At 34.2% G+C, this 21,675-nt stretch overlaps 1 protein-coding gene across 15 annotated transcripts in view; it reads left to right on the top strand.

Annotated features, from left to right (window-relative positions):
- Positions 1–21,675, top strand: part of EML5 (EMAP like 5) — a 151,494-nt gene that overhangs the window by 69,730 nt on the left and 60,089 nt on the right. For all 15 annotated transcript variants that reach the window (XR_013993270.1, XR_013993271.1, XR_013993272.1 and 12 more), the window contains 11 exons: positions 734–901; positions 1,567–1,673; positions 2,173–2,291; positions 3,554–3,740; positions 6,604–6,709; positions 8,025–8,118; positions 9,106–9,206; positions 14,083–14,285; positions 14,899–15,010; positions 16,780–16,907; positions 21,253–21,394. Coding sequence is in view for 9 of the 15 variants with exons in the window: in XM_081047271.1 (XP_080903397.1) it covers positions 734–901; positions 1,567–1,673; positions 2,173–2,291; positions 3,554–3,740; positions 6,604–6,709; positions 8,025–8,118; positions 9,106–9,206; positions 14,083–14,285; positions 14,899–15,010; positions 16,780–16,907; positions 21,253–21,394 (1,467 nt within the window). In the remaining 6 variants the exon portion in view is untranslated. The remainder of the gene's footprint in view (positions 1–733; positions 902–1,566; positions 1,674–2,172; positions 2,292–3,553; positions 3,741–6,603; positions 6,710–8,024; positions 8,119–9,105; positions 9,207–14,082; positions 14,286–14,898; positions 15,011–16,779; positions 16,908–21,252; positions 21,395–21,675) is intronic.

Genomic DNA, 21,675 nt, shown 5'->3' with positions numbered 1-21,675 from the left:
GGTGCCCCCTTGAAATGATGTATCTAAAAGAGCACAATATTGCCTATGCCAAAAACACATCGTCTGAATCTAATCATATTGAAATATAAGACAAACCTATATTGAAAGACATTATACAAAATATAGAGACTTAAAAATGACCGTAAAAGACAATTGTTGGGACAACTGGGCATATTTTATTTTGATTAATATGGTATATTACATTCGTTGACTTTTGTATGTTGAATCAACCATTCCTTTCCTGGCATAAATCTCATTTGGTTCTATTGTGTAATTCCTTTTATATGTTACTGTATTAGGTTTGCTAGTATTTTGTTGATGACTAAAATTTTAAAAGGATCCTGTGGCTGCTAGGGCTGAGGATACTGGGAGTGGAATAGACTGGTTGAATATCACGTAAGATGAAAGGCCTCAAAAGAAAACATTCGAATAACTTAATATGAAAAAATTGACCTCCTTGTGGCTAAAGGCTTTTTTTCAGAGCAGTAAGATCATGCCTTGTGGCCCTTATGTGTCCTGTCAAATTGTATTTTGAATCAGGAGAACAGAGATTGACATCCTTTGGTGTAGACTTATTTGTTCAACAAATTTTGAATTAACATGTTTTTCTCTTGATCGTAATTAAGATCATGGAAGGAGGATGCAATGGTTCAGGTATAGAAGTTGTTATATGAGGTGGTATTTTTGTGTGTTGGCACTGGTTTATCAATTTAAAGGTATATTTTTGTTATAGGGGCCAAGTTTAAAAAATATATTGGCCACTCGGCTCACGTAACTAATGTCAGATGGTCACATGATTATCAGTGGGTTATTTCTATTGGTGGAGCAGATCACTCTGTCTTTCAGTGGAAATTTATTCCTGAAAGAAAACTAAAAGATGCTCTTCACATAGCACCCCAAGGTGAGTAGTACCCACTGCCTAAACAATTTCTCTGTCTAATAACTCTTCAGTAACCCCAAAATAACAATTTTACTATTGAAATGTAATCTAGTCTCATAAGTTAACAGTATAGTTTATTAGTAGAATTTTTAAATTAAAATATCAGGTCTATATGTTTAAAGTCAGATGTCTTTACAAAGTCAGATACAATACAAAGACTTTGGGTTGCATTTTAATCAAATGCTGAGGGAAGAAACAGTTACATTAGCAAAACAGTGTATTCTTTGGGAGATGGGTATCTAGGTTTCATATATGTTTTTTTTGACAAAAGAAAATTACCTAATGTTAATTCATCTGTTACATACAGTATTTCTAGCTATTTTTCATGTTAATTATAGGTTATATTCACTTATATTTGCACAGACACTTAAATTTGATGTAGCAGTCATTGGGGAACCAGTGAAGGGATTTAAAGGAGCTATTGAGTTTGCAATGAGTGGAGAGGAAGATAATCTGTAGTACAGTTTACTGACATCTGTGTTACTTGAATAGGTAATTCATTTGATTGTTTTATGGTTTGTCTCCATGTCAGTTGGCACAATTAGCTCCTAATCATTAATTTTACAGTGCTGTTTTTAAAATGAATCTTTTTAAAACAAATAACATTTCATTTTTTAAAATTACAGAAAGTCTGGCTGACTCTAATAGTGATGAATCAGATTCAGATCTGTCTGATGTTCCAGAACTAGATTCTGAAATTGAGCAAGAGACACAGCTCACCTACCGTCGGCAGGTAATTTTTATTACCACATGATTTTCCCCTGAAAAAGTCTAGTTTCTTCTTTATCTTGCTCCCTGTTGTTTATTCATCTGTTATCTTTTGTGGGTTTTAATTTTCCTTGTGTGGCCATTTGTTTTCCTTTTTTAAGAGTTAAAATATATTTTGTAAAGTGTTCTTTGATAGTAAGTGCTTGATATAATAAGTGTGCCTGTATTATATTTGCCTATAGCTTTTTGTCACAGTACATTCCTATTTATTCCCTTTAAAATATTCTCTTATGAAGTATAAAGATATCATGGAACACTAAATGTGTATTTGTCAGTGTGATATATAGAAAATGTAAATTAGTTCTTTCCAAGTGAATAAAGTTCATAAAGTACATTCCTATTTAAGACAGTTATTAAAACTGCACTGATCAATAGTAACCACAATGTCTGAAAGTTACTTAGGAATCTATGAAAACCTTTGTTAATACATAGTCTAAGACTATTTCTACTTATGTTCATTAAAGGTTTACAAAGAAGATCTACCTCAGCTTAAAGAACAATACAAAGAGAAACAAAAAAGCAGTACTTCTAAAAGAAGAGAACGGGCTCCAGGAAATAGTATTCGATTACATTTTGTTCACGGGTATAGAATAACTATTTTTCATTTATGTGTTTGAATTTTAGCTTACATTTACTAGATGTGTGAGTTTGAGCAGATCACGTTACCTCTCAGTGCCTCTGTTTCCCCATCTGTAAAATTGAAATAACAGCACCTACTTCACAGGGTTCTGATAAGGAGGAAATAAGTCAGCAGTTGTGGTGACTTACAATGTTGTCTGGTACATAATAAGCACTATATAAGTGTTTATTAAATTAAAAATTATTTTGTCTTATGAAAGTTTAGTATTATATTTATAGAAATGGATCTCGTCTTTAAACAAATGAATAAGTAAAATGTAAGGGATTATCATTTTCCCTAAATATGTCTAATTTGGAATGGTACTGGGGCTTCTTTTTGCCTGTGCATTTTGGCCTTCATATTTTAATTTCAATAAAATACAGTTTCTGGATTGTCGTAGGACATGGACAATACAGATCTCACATTTCATCCTGGAACAACAGATGCTCCAATCCAATTCTTTTCTTCCCCTCACCCAGTAATCATGTTCTTACCTGACTGATGATGTTTTCAGGAACTTCAAAAAGGATTTATTTAGCAAAAATATTTTTTCTCCAGTGTTAAAATAGGCAGTATTCCTATGCAGTTATGTTTTATGAATTGGTTTTCTTCAAAGTGCAAAAAAAGGTTGCTATAAATGGAATTGTAGTTTCACTTTAAGAAGATTTGGCTACTTTTTTCTGGATGTGTATAATATTTTTAAATTGTTTAAACTTATTTTTGGAATACGTATTCTCATGGTTCAATAATGTGTAGAAAAGGGTATGCCTTGAAATTCTTTTTCCTACATCTGCCCTCCAGCCATCATTTCCCCCACTCCAAGGATAATCACTGTTACTTAGCTCCAGAAATATGTATGCATATACAGACAAATGCAAATATTTATTCTTTTCTATACCCTTTCATTTGTAAAAAGAAAAAACAACCTGTTTTTGTTTTATAGTATACAAAATTACTGTTGTACTTATGCAAATAGTAGTATATATATTTATCTGCACTTTGCTTTTTTTACTCAATAGCTTTGACATAGCTATTTATAATCAGAGCAATTCATAAAGGTTTATGGGATGTGAGATATTTCTGTTTCGTTTTAATGGTTTTAATGGTTAAGTATCTTGTAAAACTAGATTTTAAATGACCTAAAAGTTACCTACTATTCTTCAATATAGTCCATGTTTATCAGATAAAAGGCCAAACTTAAGATTGTATATGTTTTGTATGTTTAGTTACAGAGGTTATGACTGTAGAAGTAATCTGTTTTATACTCAAATTGGTGAAATTGTGTACCATGTGGCAGCAGTGGGTGTCATTTATAATCGACAACAGAACACACAGCGCTTTTACCTGGGTCATGATGACGATATTCTCTGCCTAGCGATGCATCCTTTGAAAGACTACGTGGCAACAGGTCAGGTATGTCCTTTGAAAAACTACGTTACAACAGTCCAGATAGGTTAGACCATCATTTGGCTTTAAAGTTAGGTAAGTCCACTAAAAAAAAAAATCTGTTCTAATAAATGAAGAATAAAGAATTCTTCAGAATGGAATTTTATTTTCATATTACAAATAAAATTTACCCCAACTTTTTTCCTATAGTTTTTCTTAGAGTTCTGCTTTGAATTTGGAACGAAGAGCTCTGACTTATTTTCTTTCTGTGAGAATAATACTTTTTTTTTTTAATTTGTGAGTAAAAGTTATAGAAAACATAAAGACTTAGAAATAATGGTTTCTTTGAGTTATCTAAAATAGCATAATAAGTTATCTAACAAATGTTCTGTGACAAACAGGATGACTGTTTTTATTTTACAGTCATGATAGCAACCTATTTAGGTTTACCAAAGTACAAAGCAGAAATATTGAAATATAAAATGTTGAGAAAAGTCTTAACTGATACCTGTCTATATGGATTATTAGAGAAGAAAGGGAAATGGTGATGTTTATAGATTCTTAGTGTATGTAAGCACTTTACTAGTTTCTTAGTGTATATTTATTTTATTCTCACCTCACCTCAATGAGAGTGAAACCATTCCCCCTAGTTTACAAATTAGGTTTAAAGAAATTAAATAATTTTCTCAAAGATCTTTAAGCTAGTAAGTAGTAAAGCCTAACGCTCTTTGTTTGTCTGGCTTGAAACACTGTGTAAATATATCCTCTAGGATATACTGTGGACTTAGAGTGGGCAACTTGCATCATCCTATGTAGCTTCCCTGAAAGGAGAGAAAACTCTTCCCTTTTTCTTTCTCCATGTTCCCTCCCTCCATTTGTGCCTCCCCCTCTCTCTGTCTGTCTTTCTTTCCTCTTCTCCCCTTTCTTTCTTCCATTCATTCAAAAACATTTATAGAGCATGTGCTTTATGCCAGGAAATGTGCTAGAAATATAAACTTATAAAGGAAAATTCTTCCTCTCTTCTTCTGTTTAACCCTCCAACTTTATCTCATTCCTCCTCCTCCTCCTCCTCCTTCACCTCCTAAAACTTAGATTAAGTAACATATTTGAGAACTTTTACCTCTCCTTTTTCCTCTCATCCCTGACTGACCCATGCCCCAAGTGTGCTCTAATAATAAATACTCTGTTACTACTTCGGCCAGCACAGAATATGGTGTTTAAATCCAGGCTCCTCCACTTATTAGCTGTGGGAAAATTACCTAACCTCTCCAGGCCTTGCTTTCTACATCTCTTAAAATAAGGGTAGTATCGGTATCTCGTAGCGTTGTTGATTGTTAGAGTCTATCCTTGTGAAATGTTTAGAACAGTGTCTGGCACAAAAGTCAGTTCTCAGTAAATATTAGTTGTCATTGTCATTGTCGTCATCACCATCATCATCATCATCATCATCATCATCATCATCATCATCATCATCTCTGTGAGATGTCCAGTAAGCAATTGAAAATGTAAGTCTTGAATTCAGAAGAAAAGTTTAACAGCAGAATGTGGAAGTCATTTGTTTATTTAACCATTGAAACCAGAAGTTTTAGGGCAAAAATGTAGAATGAAAAGGCCAGAGTACTAAAGACAGAATGTTGGGGAAGTTTGTATTTAAGGGACAGGTGATGAAATTGTGAAGGAAACTCAGTAGTAAGAGTCAAGGAGACCATACCGTGTTTCCCCGAAAATAAGACCTAGCCAGACCATCAGCTCTAATGCGTCTTTTGGAGCAACAATTAATATAAGATCCGGTCTTATAGTATAGTATAGTATAGTATAGTATAGTATAGTATATTGTATTATATTATACTCAGTCTTATATAAGACCGGGTCTTATTAATTTTTGTTCCAAAAGACGCATTAGAGCTGATGGTCTGGCTAGGTCTTATTTTTGGGGAAACAGTAGAACCAAGAGAGTGGAGCTGTGAAGTTATCACAAGTATCAAACTCTACAGAACTTAAATAGAAAAAACAGTCACTGGTAACATTTGGCTGAGTAACTTAGTGAAATATTGACTGATTGCTGTATAGTTTTTATTGTGTCTTTACATAAAACCTATCTCAAAATTAATGGTAGTTGACTGTCATATTCGTTATTTCAGGAGTTGCCTTTATAGGCAAAGCTATAATATTTCTTTATCCTTAACAGTTAAAGGAAGTGATTACGTGAGTCTGAAGGGGTAATTAAGAATTGATAGCTTACCTATGCATTAGCAAACATACACCAAGTTAAAAGATAAGTGATAATGTGCTGCAGTAAATTTGTCTATTCAGAATCTTGTTTCCCTGCTTGGTGCTTCAACCGGTCTCATCCTTGTTTACACCATTATCTAGCCTAGAATGTGCTTGCTTGCTTTATATCCAACACCTGAACTTTTTAAAGGCCTGGGTCTAGTATCATCTTTTCCAGGAAGGTTTTCTCTACAACATTTTCATCCTCATTAAGTATATATTACCAGATGTGCTTAAGTAACTGAAAATATCATGTTTTCCCAATGAGTTTGCAAAATTTACTTGAATGTCTTAGTGTCATTGTATCTAACATAGGAACGCTACCAATAATGTGTGCCCAGTAAGCATTATCTTTATTGATGAAGTATATGGTAAGATTTAGGAGTCACATAGTTCTAGCACATTCCTAGAAACACTGAGTCTAGCCTCATTAGCTTTTCAACAAATGTAAGAAAGTCAGTCAGTTACATATATAGTCTGCTTTATATTTTTTATTTGATAAATTTCTATAGCAAATGTGACAAAGGCTGTAAAATATCCTGGTTTACTTCCTTTTAAATGATATGAAAATAAATGGCTTAATTGTATAAAATGATTTTTATAATTCTTTCTATTTTAGGTAGGTAGGGATCCCTCAGTTCACATATGGGATACAGAGACCATTAAACCATTGTCGATATTAAAGGGCTGCCACCAGTATGGTGTCTGTGCTGTTGATTTCTCAGGTAAGGCTATTTTCTGTCTCAGTAAGAATTATCAAAATGCAAAGCAGTACATAGCATTTTAGTTGAAATCAGTGTTGCCTAAACTTGTTATTTAGCTGTGACCTTCACAGTGGTTAATCAAATGTGCATACTCTTGTCCTAAACAATCACGGCTATGAAAGCATGGATTACCTGGCTATTTTATAATTATAATTTAATGAGTGTAGTTTTTAAAAACCACTAATATGTTTCTATTAAAATAAAAGTTTGTCTACATAATGACTAAAACCATCTCAGTTAATACTAGTGGTACCGTGTTTCCCCAAAAATCAGACCTAGCCGGACGGACAGTCAGCTCTAATGCGTCTTTTGGAGCAAAATTTATATATATATTTATATATATAGTATATATAAGACCGGGTCTTATATTATATAGACCAGGTATTATATTATATTACATTAAATTATATTATATTATATTATATTTATTATATTATACCCGGTCTTATATTAATTTTTGCTCCACAAGACGCATTAGAGCTGATTGTCTGGCTAGGTCTGATTTTCGAGGAAACACGGTAGTAGAGTTTTGGGGGAAATGTACATACACATTCGGTGATCTGCTAAAAGTCAAGAAACAAGAAAATGAATGGCAAAATAAGAGAGTCAACAAGAAAAATACCACTGGTAGCATTAAGGGACTGATTGAGGTTTACAGAGAGCATAGCAAAGCGGCAAATTGTCTTATTGAAGTTTGAGCCTTTACAACTTATAAACACATGCACACTTGTCAGCATGACTGACTTAGCTCAATCCTTTGTCTGAAGCATTCATTACTTGTTGCTTGGTGATACTAACAACTGAAATAATTGGCCTTTACTAAAAGCAGTCATATTAATGGCAATATGTAGTTGTAGTCTACATATATTTTTCATGTGATTAACTTTTCATGATCACTATGAGTTCTTATATTACAATAAGAGTTCTTATGGTGAACTTAAATGAAGTAAATCTTCTTTCTTAGTTTTCTTTTTCTTCTCATTTTTTAAATCTCTTTTTTCCCACATTTCTAATCTTTCTTCTTTCCCACCATCCCAACATGGTGGATAAGGTAAATGAAGTCAAAGAAAATGTCAGCAGATATGTTTAGATGCATTGAGAAACAATTCCCCTCCCCTTATATATTCTGGTTCTTTTTAAAGCTGTACACATACCTAACATTTAATATTACTTTATCAAATTTTAAATGTGGTTCTGAAGTTTTAGAATATGTACTAAATGGTTTTTATCTTCTGAATGTTAATGGTCAGTATGTCTCTCTGATTAATTTTCATAGCGGATGGGAAACGTTTGGCTTCCGTTGGAATAGACGATAGCCACACTATTGTGCTGTGGGACTGGAAGAAAGGAGAGAAACTTTCAATAGCAAGGTAGGGAAAAAAAACTTGATGTCACATTGGCAAAATACTGAAATTATTTTGTACTTAAAATTAAAAAAAAAATAAAACAGGTTTGAATTCAAGCAAACATGTAATCTGTTTTTATTGCTGCCATCTTTATCACCATTGAATAAGTAGTATAATCATGGTAAAAAGCAAATGATTTCAGGATGCATTTATAAGTTTATCCCTTGTGAGCTCACGTTTTAATGTAACTATAAAATGACATTGGAAATAGCTCTTATCTAAAATCTCCATTTACAGGTAGAGTAAATTCTATATGATAAGCTATTAAATAGCGATTGGAAAGCATGATAAAATGCTCATATTGCATATTTGAGTGAAAGAAGATACATACACACATATATCACAAAGAAGCTATATATTGTTTATTTTTTATGTTATTATTCTTGTTTTCTAAATTTTCTACAATAAGCCTGTATTGTTTTTATAATTAAAAATATTAACAATTTATTTGAAGGAGGAAATAGTCAAGTGTCAGAGAGTATTTTTTTTAACTTCCTGTTCCTTAAAGTGAGACATTAAGCACTTAAAAATACAGATAAATGCTTTTTTTCAGAGTATATAGACAATTCCCAAATAAAAGAGAGTGTAAGAGGAACTTTGTGTTTGGAAAGGCTGTATTAAACTATAATGAAGTATTATAAAATTTTCTTTAACTCATTTATGCCAGAAATAGCATTCCCTATGCGTCGTACTGTAGTCGGTGCCATCCAAAAGAAGTTCAATTTCAGCTGTTCCTATCTTTTAAGATTCTGTTGAGAAGAGCTAATAGTAAATTAAAATAATGACAAAATAATAATAAATATACTGATGCATGATTACATAGCACAAACCTGAGAGACAAGCGGGCCAAGCATTCAGTAATGGGGTAGTTAAGACAAGACATGGATTAGGCAAAAGTTATTACAGGAGACATTTATCTTCAGAGTTAAAATATTTTGGTATTTATTTCAGAGGAAGTAAAGATAAGATTTTTGTTGTAAAGATGAACCCCTACGTGCCTGATAAATTAATTACAGCTGGAATTAAACACATGAAATTTTGGCGTAGAGCAGGTAAGGAAGTGCTTCTTTTTATTTCTTTGAAATTTAAAAAATTATTACTTTTAAAAGTGATTTAGCTAAATACAATGTGGTATGCTAGATTGGATCCTGGAACAGAAAAGAGACATTAGTGGAAAAACAGATGAAATCTGAATGAAGGCTAGAGTTCAGTTAAGTGTAACGTATCAAATGTGTTGGTTTCTTAGTTTTGATAAATAGTCTGTAGGAATGTAGAATATTAACAGTAGGGGAAACTGGGTGAGGAGTACTGCATGTGAAATCATTCTGTTATCTCTGCATCTTTTATGAAAACCTAAAATTATTCAAAATACAAATTTTTTAAAAAAAGAGATTCACAGTTATCTTAGTACATTTTAAACAAACATAAGATTTATTTTATCATTTATTGGCTGCATTGATGTACTATTCATATTTGCAAAACGATTGAATTTATGAAATTAATCAAGTGATGTCCAGATGCCTTTTTTCTGTTAAAGACATTTTTAGTCTAAACTAAAAATAAAAAATTTTGTAAAAATTCTTTATATGCTAAAAAATGATATGGAAACAAAATGTTATATTACTTTAGTTATTTGGAACTGTAGATTAGTAACTGTGGAAGAAGTTCACATTTGAAAATAAAAATGTTTCTTTTCCAAATAGAATAGTATACTTATAAATTCTAGCAATTTGACATCAATTTGACATCAGTATACTTAAACTTTTCAGATAAAATACATAAATACAGGAAGAAGTGAAACATATATTAGAAAAGAATAAGCTTAGTGCAGACATTTCTCAAGATCAAGTAACTTTCAAATGGTAAATCACATAGGACACAAATCAATTTTCAGACTTGGACTTAATAGTTAATCACAAACTCATCAGATCCTAGTGTATACACATTTACAAAGTAAAGAGAAGTATTTTCACATTTGTAATTTTAATTCCTATACATTTAAACAATTTGAGTATCTTAGTCACTTGGAATTGCAGTTACCAAGCAAGTTATGCATGTTCTTTCTGTGTTGAAAAAAAACCCACAAAAAACCTAAATTTGTTTGAAAGAAGAGACTTGAAAAAAATATATAGCCTTAAAATGAAAAGATTTGCAATTGAATATTTTTTCCTTAAGTTTGGTCAGATGTATAACAGACCTGAAACTGAAGTATAAACAGATAAATGTTAAGACTTGGGTGTGCATTTCAACCTTACTCACTTTTGGGGTTCTGATCCACAGAGTTTGCTAGCCAAGTGGGAAATAGTCCGAGTAAGTGCTGTCTACCTCTCTAAATGCATTGCTTTATGTAAACTAAGTTAAAGATAACTTAGGCCTGAGGCTGAAAGGGAGCTTCTTACCTCCTATTCCAGATGTGGGCTTTGAGAATTCCAGGTTGGAATTATGGAATTCTGATCTATCACTGGTGGGGGCAGGTAGTCACTAAACATTTTTAGAGGGCAGTTGGATGGCTCAGTTGGTTAGAGCACAAGCTCTGAACAACAGGGTTGCCAGTTCGATTTCCACATGGGCCAGTGAGCTGCGCCCTCCACAACTAGATTGAAGACAACAAGCTGCCTCTGAGCTTCTAGAGGGGTGGCTGGATGGCTCAGTTGGTTAGAGGACGTGAGCTCTTAACAACAAGGTTGCTGGTTCCTTTCCCGCATGGGAGGGTGGGCTGCGCCCCCTGCAACTAAAGATTGAAAATGGTGACTGGACTTGGAGCTGAGCTGCGCCCTCCACAACTAGATTGAAGGATGATGACTTGGAGCTGATGAGCCCTGGAGAAACACACTGTTCCTCAATATTCCTCAATAAAATTTAAAAAAAGAAAAAGTTTTGTGAGTGCAACTATGACATGACCTAGCACAATAGGAACATTTTACATTGTGTGTATCAGAAAACCCAATTAATTATTATCTAAAGCAGGGGTGGCAAGCTTTTTATGTATGTAAATAGCAAGATAGTAAATATTTTAGACTTTTCAGGCCGAGGAACAACATCAAGAATATTATGTAGGTACTTAGAGAACAAGAGAGAAAAGTCCTGCCCTGCCTTATCTGCTTTGTTGTCCACCCAGTTATTAACTGGAGATGTTACTTCCAAGATCAGCCTGCTGTGGTGAAGGGAACTGGCAGGTTGGGCTGTGTGTGTGTGGGGGGGGGACCATAGTCAACTTCATTCTGCCCCAGTGACACATTGAACCTAGGGTTCTTTCTCCTCCTGGAGAGCCCTACCTTCTCAGCATGGGCAGCTGGCAAGAGGCAAGGCAACTCCTGGACTGTGATTCCAATGTTAGGGGCCCAGTCGTTGCCATGAGCAAAGTCCTCAAATTGTAGATGGTGACCAGCTCAGGCCCTGGGCAGCTGCTATCATGTTTCCCCAAAAATAAGGCCAGGTCTTATATTAAGTTTTGCTTCAAAAGATGCATTAGGACTTATGTTCAGGGCTTGTCGTCCTGAAAAATCACGTTAGGGCTTATTTTCTGGTTAGGTCTTATTTTGGAGGAAACACGGTAGTTGGCAGCCAAAAGTCAGGGAGCAGAGAAGGAAATAGGTATGGCCCCCTACAGCTCACAGTAGGGCACCATACAAAAACAGATGGTGGCAGGATTTGGCCGCAGCCTATTGCTTGCTGACTCTGCTCTAGATGGATAGTCTGTGCTTTAGTGAAGGCCAGTCCCCCCACATGTGCACTAGCTCCCTTCTCTATCTCACTTAAGGGCATCACTCTAACTCTTCTTCCCTTTCTCCCTCTCTCCTGACTCCCTTCAGCCTACAAGTGTGCTGTTAACTCTCCATTTTAAATAAATAAAACCAAACAAAACTCCTCTTTCAACTCTACCCTCTAGTTGCTAATCAATTTCTCTTCTTAGCTATTTACTAAAATACTCCCAAATAGTTATCTACACTTTCAGTTGGCAATTTATATTCTCCTTCTTTTGAGAGAAGTCAATCTGGGTTTTGTTTTCCTTCACCACTCCACTTAACTGCTCTTCCAAGTTCACTAACTCTAACTGCTAAGAAAAGACAATGTTAAGAAAAGACAATCTTCTGAATACATTTGGAGTATGACCACTTTTCATCATCCTCCATGCTACCAAGCTGCTCTATGCTGCCTTTATCATTTGCCCAGGTGATTGAAATAGCCTTGTAACTCTTTTTATCCTTGGCACTCTTCAGTTTACCCTCAACCCAGAAATCAGAGTGAACCTGTTAATAACTGATATGCCAGATCTTGTCATTCTACACCCCCATGTTTTCCATCTCACGTACAGTAAAAATGAAATCCTTACAGTGGCCTGTAATGCTGCCTTTGACCTCTCTGACCCCATCTCCCATTACTGCCTCCCTTACTTTTTTTGCTACTCCATACAGGCCCCCCTGGCTGTTCGTGAAGATTCTTGTCACATTCCTGCATTGGGGCCTTTGCACTTGCTGATCCCTCTGCCTGGAATGTTTTTCTTGCATGACTTCCTCTTATGCCTTCTTCAGGTCTTCATTCAGATACCACCTTCTCAGGGGCCTTTTTTAACCACCCTACTTAGAATGGATTCCTCCCATTTCTTATCTCCTTTTCATGCTTACATTTTATCCGTAGCACCCATCAGCATCTAACACTGTACATTTTACTGATTTGTCATATTTATTGAGTGTCTCTCACCAGGAAGGTCTGTGAAAGTAGGGAGTTTTGTTGTCATTTTGTTCATTGTACTTTGTACCTTGAATAGAGCCTAGCATATATATGTCTTCAACAAATGAATAATGAGGTCAATTGAAAAAATGAGCAGAAGATATCAATAGGTAATGAATGGTCAATAAAAATAGGAAAAGATGATGAAGCTACTTAATTATCAGAGAAATGTAAATCAAAGCTACATAAAATTCAGTTGGTATTTCATATCTCTAGTGTGACAGTACCAACTGTTTCTGAAAGGTGGATAACAACAGGAACTCCTCTCACTATTAATGGGATTGTAAATTTATGTGTCATCTTTGGAGAACAATTTGGTAACAGATGATGCCTCTCATCTATCTGCTGTTGCTTCCGCACATACCCAGCCCATTCCTAGGCATTTCTAGAGAATCTATTGCATTTGTATTGAAGAGGCCCTTACAAGAATGTTTAAAGCAGCATTGTTTTCAATAGCAAAAACTTGGAAGCAACTTAAGTGCCTATTCAGAGGAAAATGGACAGAGTGCTGTGTTTATATCATGGAATGCTATATAGCTATGAAAGTGAGTTTTCTAAAGGTATAAATCAATGTGTATAAAGTTCCATAACAAATCGTTAGTGAAAAAAGCAAGTTGCAAAAGAATATAGGATGGTATTTATAGGAAATTTTAAAACATGGAAAATAATATGACATATTGCCTAAGAATTTATATAAGTAAGTAGGAAAATACATATAAAGGAATGCATGAGAATAATCAACATCACATTCACAGTAGTAGGGAGTGAAGAAGGGGGATGGAAATGGCATCACATATTAGTTTCAGTAAGTTTATAATGCATATGTAGGTGATTTTGTATTTTTTATACCTTTGTTATATTCTTAAGGCATTTTATCATTGACATCATCACAAGAAGCATGAGTACAGTATAATAAAAATTTTGAAAAACAATCAAAAGTGCTGAGGACTGATTAAAACTTAGTATATGTTTTGTTTATCCAAAAAGCTGTGGCCTAAAAGCAGCCCTAGGTATAGCTGCCTCAGCCAAGCAAGGTGTGGCCCAAGTCACTAATTGAGAGACCCATGTTTTTCTTTTTAACTCTCTTTACTGTTACATGTCTGTCTATTTAACAACAACAGTAGAAAAAAATTTTACTGCTTTATAATTTTACACATTTTGAATGTAATACTTTTGTAATTTTTTTTTATAAACCAGGGGGAGGATTGATTGGAAGAAAAGGCTACATAGGCACACTGGGGAAAAGTGACACCATGATGTGTGCAGTGTATGGCTGGACTGAGGAGATGGTTTTTTCTGGAACGTCCACCGGAGACGTGTGTATTTGGAGAGATGTCTTTCTTGTTAAAACAGTCAAAGCTCATGATGGGCCAGTGTTCAGTATGCATGCATTGGAAAAAGTAAGTAACCTAAAGATATTTTAAGTTAAACAGGATTTGATCATAGAGTGTAGAGCATTTTCACAAGGAACACTGCCTTTCAATTTAGCTGAGCCACCCAATAATAATCTGTGAGCTAGTCTTCCTGACCCTTTTCTATTCCTCTTTTCAAACTCCTGAACACAGTGAAATAGGTCTGCTTTAAAAAAAAAAAAAAAAGTTTAACTTAATCACTTATTATGTGTGAGAAATTGTTGAAGTGCTTTATATATTATCATCATATCCTGTAAGGCAGCTACTGTTACTATTCTTTCTTTTTAAAGGATGAAATCATGAAGCCTCCAGAGAATATATGTAACTTGCTGAAAGCAGTAGAGCTGCCTTATGGTTCCAAATTTAAAAACTGTATTTTTTAAGTCCTGTCCTAAAAGTAGAATGTTTGGTATCACTGAAAATGTTTTTGCAGATTCCATGTTGATATTTAAAAAACATAACAGACTCATACTAATTTCCATTCATTATAAGCTGTGACTTTTGCCTATAAATGTTCTTTCTTCTAGAATTTTTCAATATAAAGATTATTATTTTAAAACATATTTGGATCTTTATTAATTTGAACCTTTTACTTTTCTAGGGATTTGTAACTGGAGGAAAAGATGGTATAGTAGCTCTTTGGGATGACTCCTTTGAAAGATGTCTCAAGACCTATGCTATAAAAAGAGCTGCTTTGGCCCCAGGATCTAAAGGTGCTTTGAGATTTAACTTTGTAGGAAAAAAGACAAATGACTCATTAACACATGTGGTTACTAAGGTGGAGCATATGGAATATATTTTTCCTTCTTTACTAGACAGGCATCTGAGTTAAATGGGAGAAGCCACTTAAATGAATGCCAGAATCATTGCTGTCCTTTCAAAATTTATTTTCTGTGATACACATGGTAAAAATATTAACCAAGAACAAGATGATTCATGTGAATTTAAAATTTTTTTATTTTCCAAAGAAAATAATGACATGAGCATCACATTTACCATCTATCAGGAGTTTGTTTTCAAACTTGGTGTTTTCTTTCACCTTGGTGTTTTGTTGACCCTGCCTCTCTACCTTGGAAGCCCTTCTCCCCTTTACCCTTTCTCTCAGCACATTAAGGCATTGCCTCATACTCTCTGACCTCCAGTCCTGTCTGTATGCTATTAAAGTAGTCTCCCCTTAACCTCAGTTTCCCTTTCTGTGATTTCAGTTACCTGAGGTCAACTATGGTCCAAAAATATTAATTGGAAAATTTCAGAAATAATTCATTAAGTTTTAAATTGAGTGGCATTCTGAGTAGCATGATGAAATCTTTTGCCATTCTGCTCCATCCTGCCCGGGACATGACCCATCCCTTTGTCCAGTGTATCCACGCTGTATATGCTGCTGCCCTTTAGTCACTCAGTTATCAAATTGGCTGTCATGGTATCATAGTGTTTGTGTTCCAGTAACGCTTATTTTACTTAATAATGACCCCAAAGTACAAGAGTAGTGATGCTGGCAATTCAGATATGCCAAAAAAGAAGCCATAAAATTCTTCCTTTAAGTGAAAAGGTGAAAGATCTCAATTTACTAAGGCATTTTGTAATTCACATCATCACAAGAAGGGTGAGTACAGTATAAAATATTTTGAGAGATAGACCACATTTATGTAACTTTTATTACAGCATATTATAATTGTTCTATTTTATTAGCTATTGTTAATCACTTAACTGCGTAATTTATAAATTAAACTTTATCATAGGTATGTATGTATAGGAAAAAATGTAGTGTGTACACACACACACTCACACACACAGGGTTCAATATTATCTATGGTTTCACACATCCATTGGGGATCTTGGAACACATCTTCTTGTGGGGACTACTGTGCTTTTGCCTAGAATTTGCCCTTTCTTCTGCCTCTTTCCCCTCCAATTGCCTGACCATATATTCATTTTTTAAATCTCAAACATTATTTCTTCTAGGATGATACCTTCCACTCCCATTCTCTTTCCAAAAAAAGGTTAAATTCCCTTACTTTATGCTTCCTTTTCAATACGCTTCTCATACTATATCTGCTTTCCTCATTATATACTCTGTGAGGGCAGGAGCTGGTTCTGTCATGTTTACCAATATATTTCTGAAGCCTGCCTAGGATGCAGTAGACATAAATGAGTTAGTCTGAAATTGAGTTGAATTAAAGTTACTAACCAGGAAATGGTACATGCTCTTAGAGTGTCAGAAGGTGGATAGGAGGTACAAGTATAAGAGGAAAAGAAACAGTTGTTAGAACGGTAGTAGAGCACCTGGGATAATATAGAAGCATAGAATTGTAGTATATGGGTGGTAAATATTTTTGAGATGAGTAAATTGAATGGAAGAAATGCGGTGCTTTTATTAGAATACAGGAGAAATCAAACTTGTGATTTTCTTTGGCATCATTTATGTATATGCATCCTTATAATAACTTCATACCTAGAAGGACATCTCCTTTTAACATTTCAGGTCTTCTTTTGGAAGATAACCCATCTATACGTGCCATATCATTAGGACATGGTCATATTTTAGTTGGCACAAAGAATGGTGAAATACTAGAAGTGGATAAAAGTGGCCCAATAACACTTCTGGTCCAGGTAATTTTAAATGTTAATATGCTTTTTTCTTTCTTTTGTATATAATTGATTCAATACATAAGAGCCAAAAATTGATAGTGGTGAAAAATAATACAACTTAATTAGGGAAACATTTGTTAATGTTACTATATACCAAAAAAAATTAAATTTAATTATAGCTAAAGAGTAGCTATGAGTAAATAAATGTGCATGTTAGCATGTGAAATAATTTCCAATATTTTAAGTAATTTCTTATTGCAAAACATGCCAATGGAAAGAAAAAAGTTATAATTAATTTAATCCAATACATTTATTTCATATTTAATTTTATTTCTTTGAAATATATTTGTTGAACCTAAGGCAATTGTTTTTCTGTGAAAATCTTCAGTTTAGTTCATTCTGTCTCAAGTTTCTAACTTAGAAAAATAAAAAATGAATACGAAAATTTGTTGCTGAAAGATTCAGTGAAAATATGTTAACAATAAAACAAAAATCCTGAAATACAATAATTTGTGTGGTAGAAATATAAAATGAAACAGCAAGATTAGCTGATACTTTACATTTCCAACAGAAATGCTGTATTAATTTTTTAAATGTACATTTTCTGTGTGTATTATTATTTTGTTTTATTTTTTTTGAAAAGTAGAGAAGGGAATAAATCGATAGTATAAAACACAAGTGAGGTAGGATCTACCCTAATGAAAAATTGTCCACATGCAACTCTATATAGTAGCACCAATTTTGGGCTTGCTTTTGACCCTGAAAAAGAATTATGTTCTTTCTTAATACAGACTTATTTCTTCTCCAAGCCCCACTTCACTCCTGTTAAGATACCAAAGAGAATACATAGATGAGAACAGGGCTCATACTTTAATGTTAATATCCTGATGTACCCAGGAGAGTTTTTAAGGAAATAAAACATTTTATATTAACTGTCAAACTTTCATGTCTGATTCTTTAATTTCAGTCACATACTTTTCCATTGAAGTAAAAAGATGATAGTCACGGTGTTTAAATTAACATGTTTATGATCTCTTAGAAGATATTAACACAATACACTTTTACAGATGAATCCATAGATGGAACTGTTAAAAAACACAATTTCATAATTGTAAGATTTTTAGAAGTCATAAATGACATCCTAATATTTTTTATATTTGTTATAGAGTTTAAGGTTTTGAATCAACTATCTTTTAAACATCAGGAAAAGATAAGGATACCAATTCTCACCATTATTGTCCAACACTGTGTTGAGGTCTTAGCCAATTTAATTAAATGAAACAATAAGAGCTGTAAGTGTTAGCAGAAATGGACAACACCGTCAGTATTTGCAGATATTATAACCCTGTGTTGACTATTCAAGAGAATAAACTGAAAATTTATTAGAACTAATTAAGGAGTCCTCTAAAATGAGTAGACGCAAAATCAACGTGTAAAAATCAATTGTATTTCTATATATTAGCAATAACAAGTTAGAAAATGGTACTCATAAAGAAAGCTATAGAACTATACAATAGCCAGGGATAAATGTAGGTAAAAATATGCAAGACCTGTCTTAAGACAACTATAAAATTTTAGTTTCAGACATAAAAAAATAAATTATAAATTCAATATGATCATAGTCCAAATTATAATGATAGTTTTTCACAAATTCTGGAAAGGATTTTTAAAAATCATGTAGAAGAGAAAAATATTTTAAAACAGTCAAGAAATTTTTGAGAAACTCTTCATGCTAGAAATAAAGATAATATAAAACTATAATAATGGAAAGTGTGAGAATGTATGTACACTATATATTGTATATATTAGCTATATGATGTATATTAGATATATGTGTATGTATGTATATATATATTTTCTTTTTTTCAAAATATGTACAACAATGTAGCTGTGGAATTCTGTGGATCAGTTTGGAAAGTAGTACCTGTTAATATTGAGTCTTCTAATCCATGAACATGGGATCTCTCTATTTATTTAGATCTTTAACTTTTTCAACAATGTTTTATAATTTTCAGTGAACAAGTGTCAGTTATTTTGTTAAAGTGACTGGCCTTTTTTATTCGTTCTAATAGTTTTTAGTGAATTTTTTAGGATTTTCTATATACGTGATTGTGTCATCTGCAAATAGAGATAGTTTTACTTCTTCCTTTTTAATCTGGATGCCTATTTCTTTTTCTTGCATAATTATCCTGGCTTGACTCTCCAGTACAATACATCCTTGTCTTGCTCCTAATTTTAGGGAGGAAGCATCCAGTCTTTCACTATTAAGTACAATGTGAACTGTGGATTTTTCATAGATGCCCTTTATAAGGTTGACGAATTTTTCTTTTATTCCTAGTTTTTTGCGTGTTTTTATCAAAACATTTGTCAAATGCTTTTTCTCTATTGAGATGATCATGTTTTTTGTTGTTGTTTTGTTTTTTTGATACGGTATATTACATTAATTAGTTTTCGGATTTTAAACCAACCTTGCATTCCTGGGATGAATTCCATTTGGTTGTATAATTCTGTAATGGAATCAGTTTGCTAGTATGTTGTTGAGGATTTCAGCATCCATATTTATAAAGGATATTGGTCTATAGTTTTCTTGTAATGTCTGTCTGGTATTGGTGTAAGGGTAATATTGGCTTTATCAGATGATTTGGGAAGTATTCTCACCTGTTTAATGGCCTCCAGACCACAACCAACTATTAAAGGGCTATTGTTTTCAGCATTTCCCTGGAGCATAAACTGCTCCACAGACTAAACCAATTAAACTCAGGCTCCTTAAAAGGAACAGTGCCCTACGTTAGTATTTGAGATTGTTTTGATATTTTTTAAGCAGTCTCCTGCCAGTTATCTCAGAGATTTCTGTTTTCTTGTACAAACTAGCTCACCTTCAGTTTAGTCTGTATGCCCATTGAGTCTACCAGTTGCCTCCCAATTACCTTTCATTACAACCTCCATTATTTTGGGGAGCACCTTTAGGCTGGAACTTTTCCACATTGTGCCATAAATAAAGTTAATTCCTTTGAGAAGAGATTAGGACCTGTTTTTATTGCTTGCTTCTCCCTCTAGGTTAAATCTCTGATGCAAGGATCTGAAGTTGAGGGTGAGAACAATGGAATGCTTCTTTCTGAGTGTACCTCCCTTTAGAAACTGAGTGCTTGGTGTGGGAGAGGGAGCAGTAGCTTCAGGTCTTATTGGGTTGACACTAAGGCCCAGTATTCTCAGTGACACCACAGCCAAGGTAGAGCCTCCATTTCAGAATGAAGGGGCAGAAGAAGGGAGCACCCAGCTTTCAGCAGCACCTACCATGAATTCTGCCTCCATAGCAGGTAGTTGGGTGCAGGATTCGAAATGCTGACAGCTGCCTCTTTCTGAGAAGATAGCCCTCCAACTAAAGCTGGTAGTGGAGGAGACACCTGTGTTCTTGGTTCCATCAGTCTGGGGTGGAGTTTCCACATCTGTGAGTTAGGAAGAGGGAGGAAAGGAGTGAGTCTCAGTTCTAACACTACAGACTCTCACTGTTCTTAAAGAATTTAGAGGGGTGGCTGGTTGGCTCACTTGGTTAGAGCGTGAGCTCCGAACAACAGGGTTGCCGGTTCGATTCCCACATGGGCCAGTGAGCAGCTCTCTCCACAACTAGATTGAAGAAAACGAGCTGCTGCTGAGCTTCTGGAGGGGCAGCCGGATGGCTCAGTTGGTTACAGCGCGCTCTCTCAACAACAAGGTTGCCAGTTCAATTCCCACATGGGATGGTGGGCTGTGCCCCTGCAACTAAAGATTAAAAACGGCAACTAGACTTGGAGTTGAGATGCACTCTCCACAACTAGATTGAAGGACAATGACTTGGAGCTGATGGGCCCTGGAGAAACACACTGTTCCCCCATATTCCCCAATTTAAAAAAAAGAGGTCAATTAAAAATAAAAAAAGAATTTAGATTTGCACGAGTAAATGTTTCTTCACGTTTCCCTTTGGAACCATTTCCAGAGATTTTAAGTGGTTTTTTTTGTTTGTTCATTTTAAATAATTTTCACCACTTTTACTGGTGAGCAGGGTGTGGAGCTCCTTACTCTTATCATACAGGAAGTCCCTTCTGTATGGCGGTTATTAACATTCCAGGGCAGATAATTCCTATTCTCTCTATCCAGTGAATGTTTTAGGATTTTAAGCTAATTTTTAAGTAGTAGTTTGAATATATTGTACTTGTAGAGATAAAGTTGTTACAAAGCTGTAACAACTTTTAAGATGTATTCCAAAGATAAAAACTTTTAGGACTTATTCATTATCCTATCATTATCATATATTATCAAATGTCTTTAGTTTTCTTCTAAATACACATAGTTTTAGGCTGAATTGATCTTAACTATGTTTTCTTTATAGGGACACATGGAAGGAGAGGTGTGGGGTTTGGCTACACATCCTTATCTGCCCATCTGTGCTACTGTAAGTGATGATAAAACCTTGAGAATATGGGATCTCTCGCCTAGTCATTGTATGTTGGCTGTCCGGAAGCTGAAAAAGGGTAAGAGGCTCTCAGATTTGACCATAGATTAAGTTGTCACAATTTGCTAACTCTCACAAATATAAGAAAGCAATAGTCAGTATATAAAAAAGACTTGAAATACTTATTGTATGTCCACTTGCTCATGATGCTGTATAAAGAAAATTAATTATACCCAGTCTTTGCTTTATGGGTCCTCTTATGATCATGCCTATTCTGAGCCAGTTTTCAATACCATGTTGGAAGAAAGAATATAGGAAGAAAAAAGAAGCTAAGTTTTCTGTCCTTCATGACTATGGAAT

The sequence above is a fragment of the Rhinolophus hipposideros genome, assembly GCF_964194185.1.
Source record: "Rhinolophus hipposideros genome assembly, chromosome: 5".
In the NCBI taxonomy this organism is placed as follows: domain Eukaryota; kingdom Metazoa; phylum Chordata; class Mammalia; order Chiroptera; family Rhinolophidae; genus Rhinolophus; species Rhinolophus hipposideros.
Note: the sequence above shows the minus strand (reverse complement) of the source record. Positions and strands in the feature narration are given on the sequence as shown.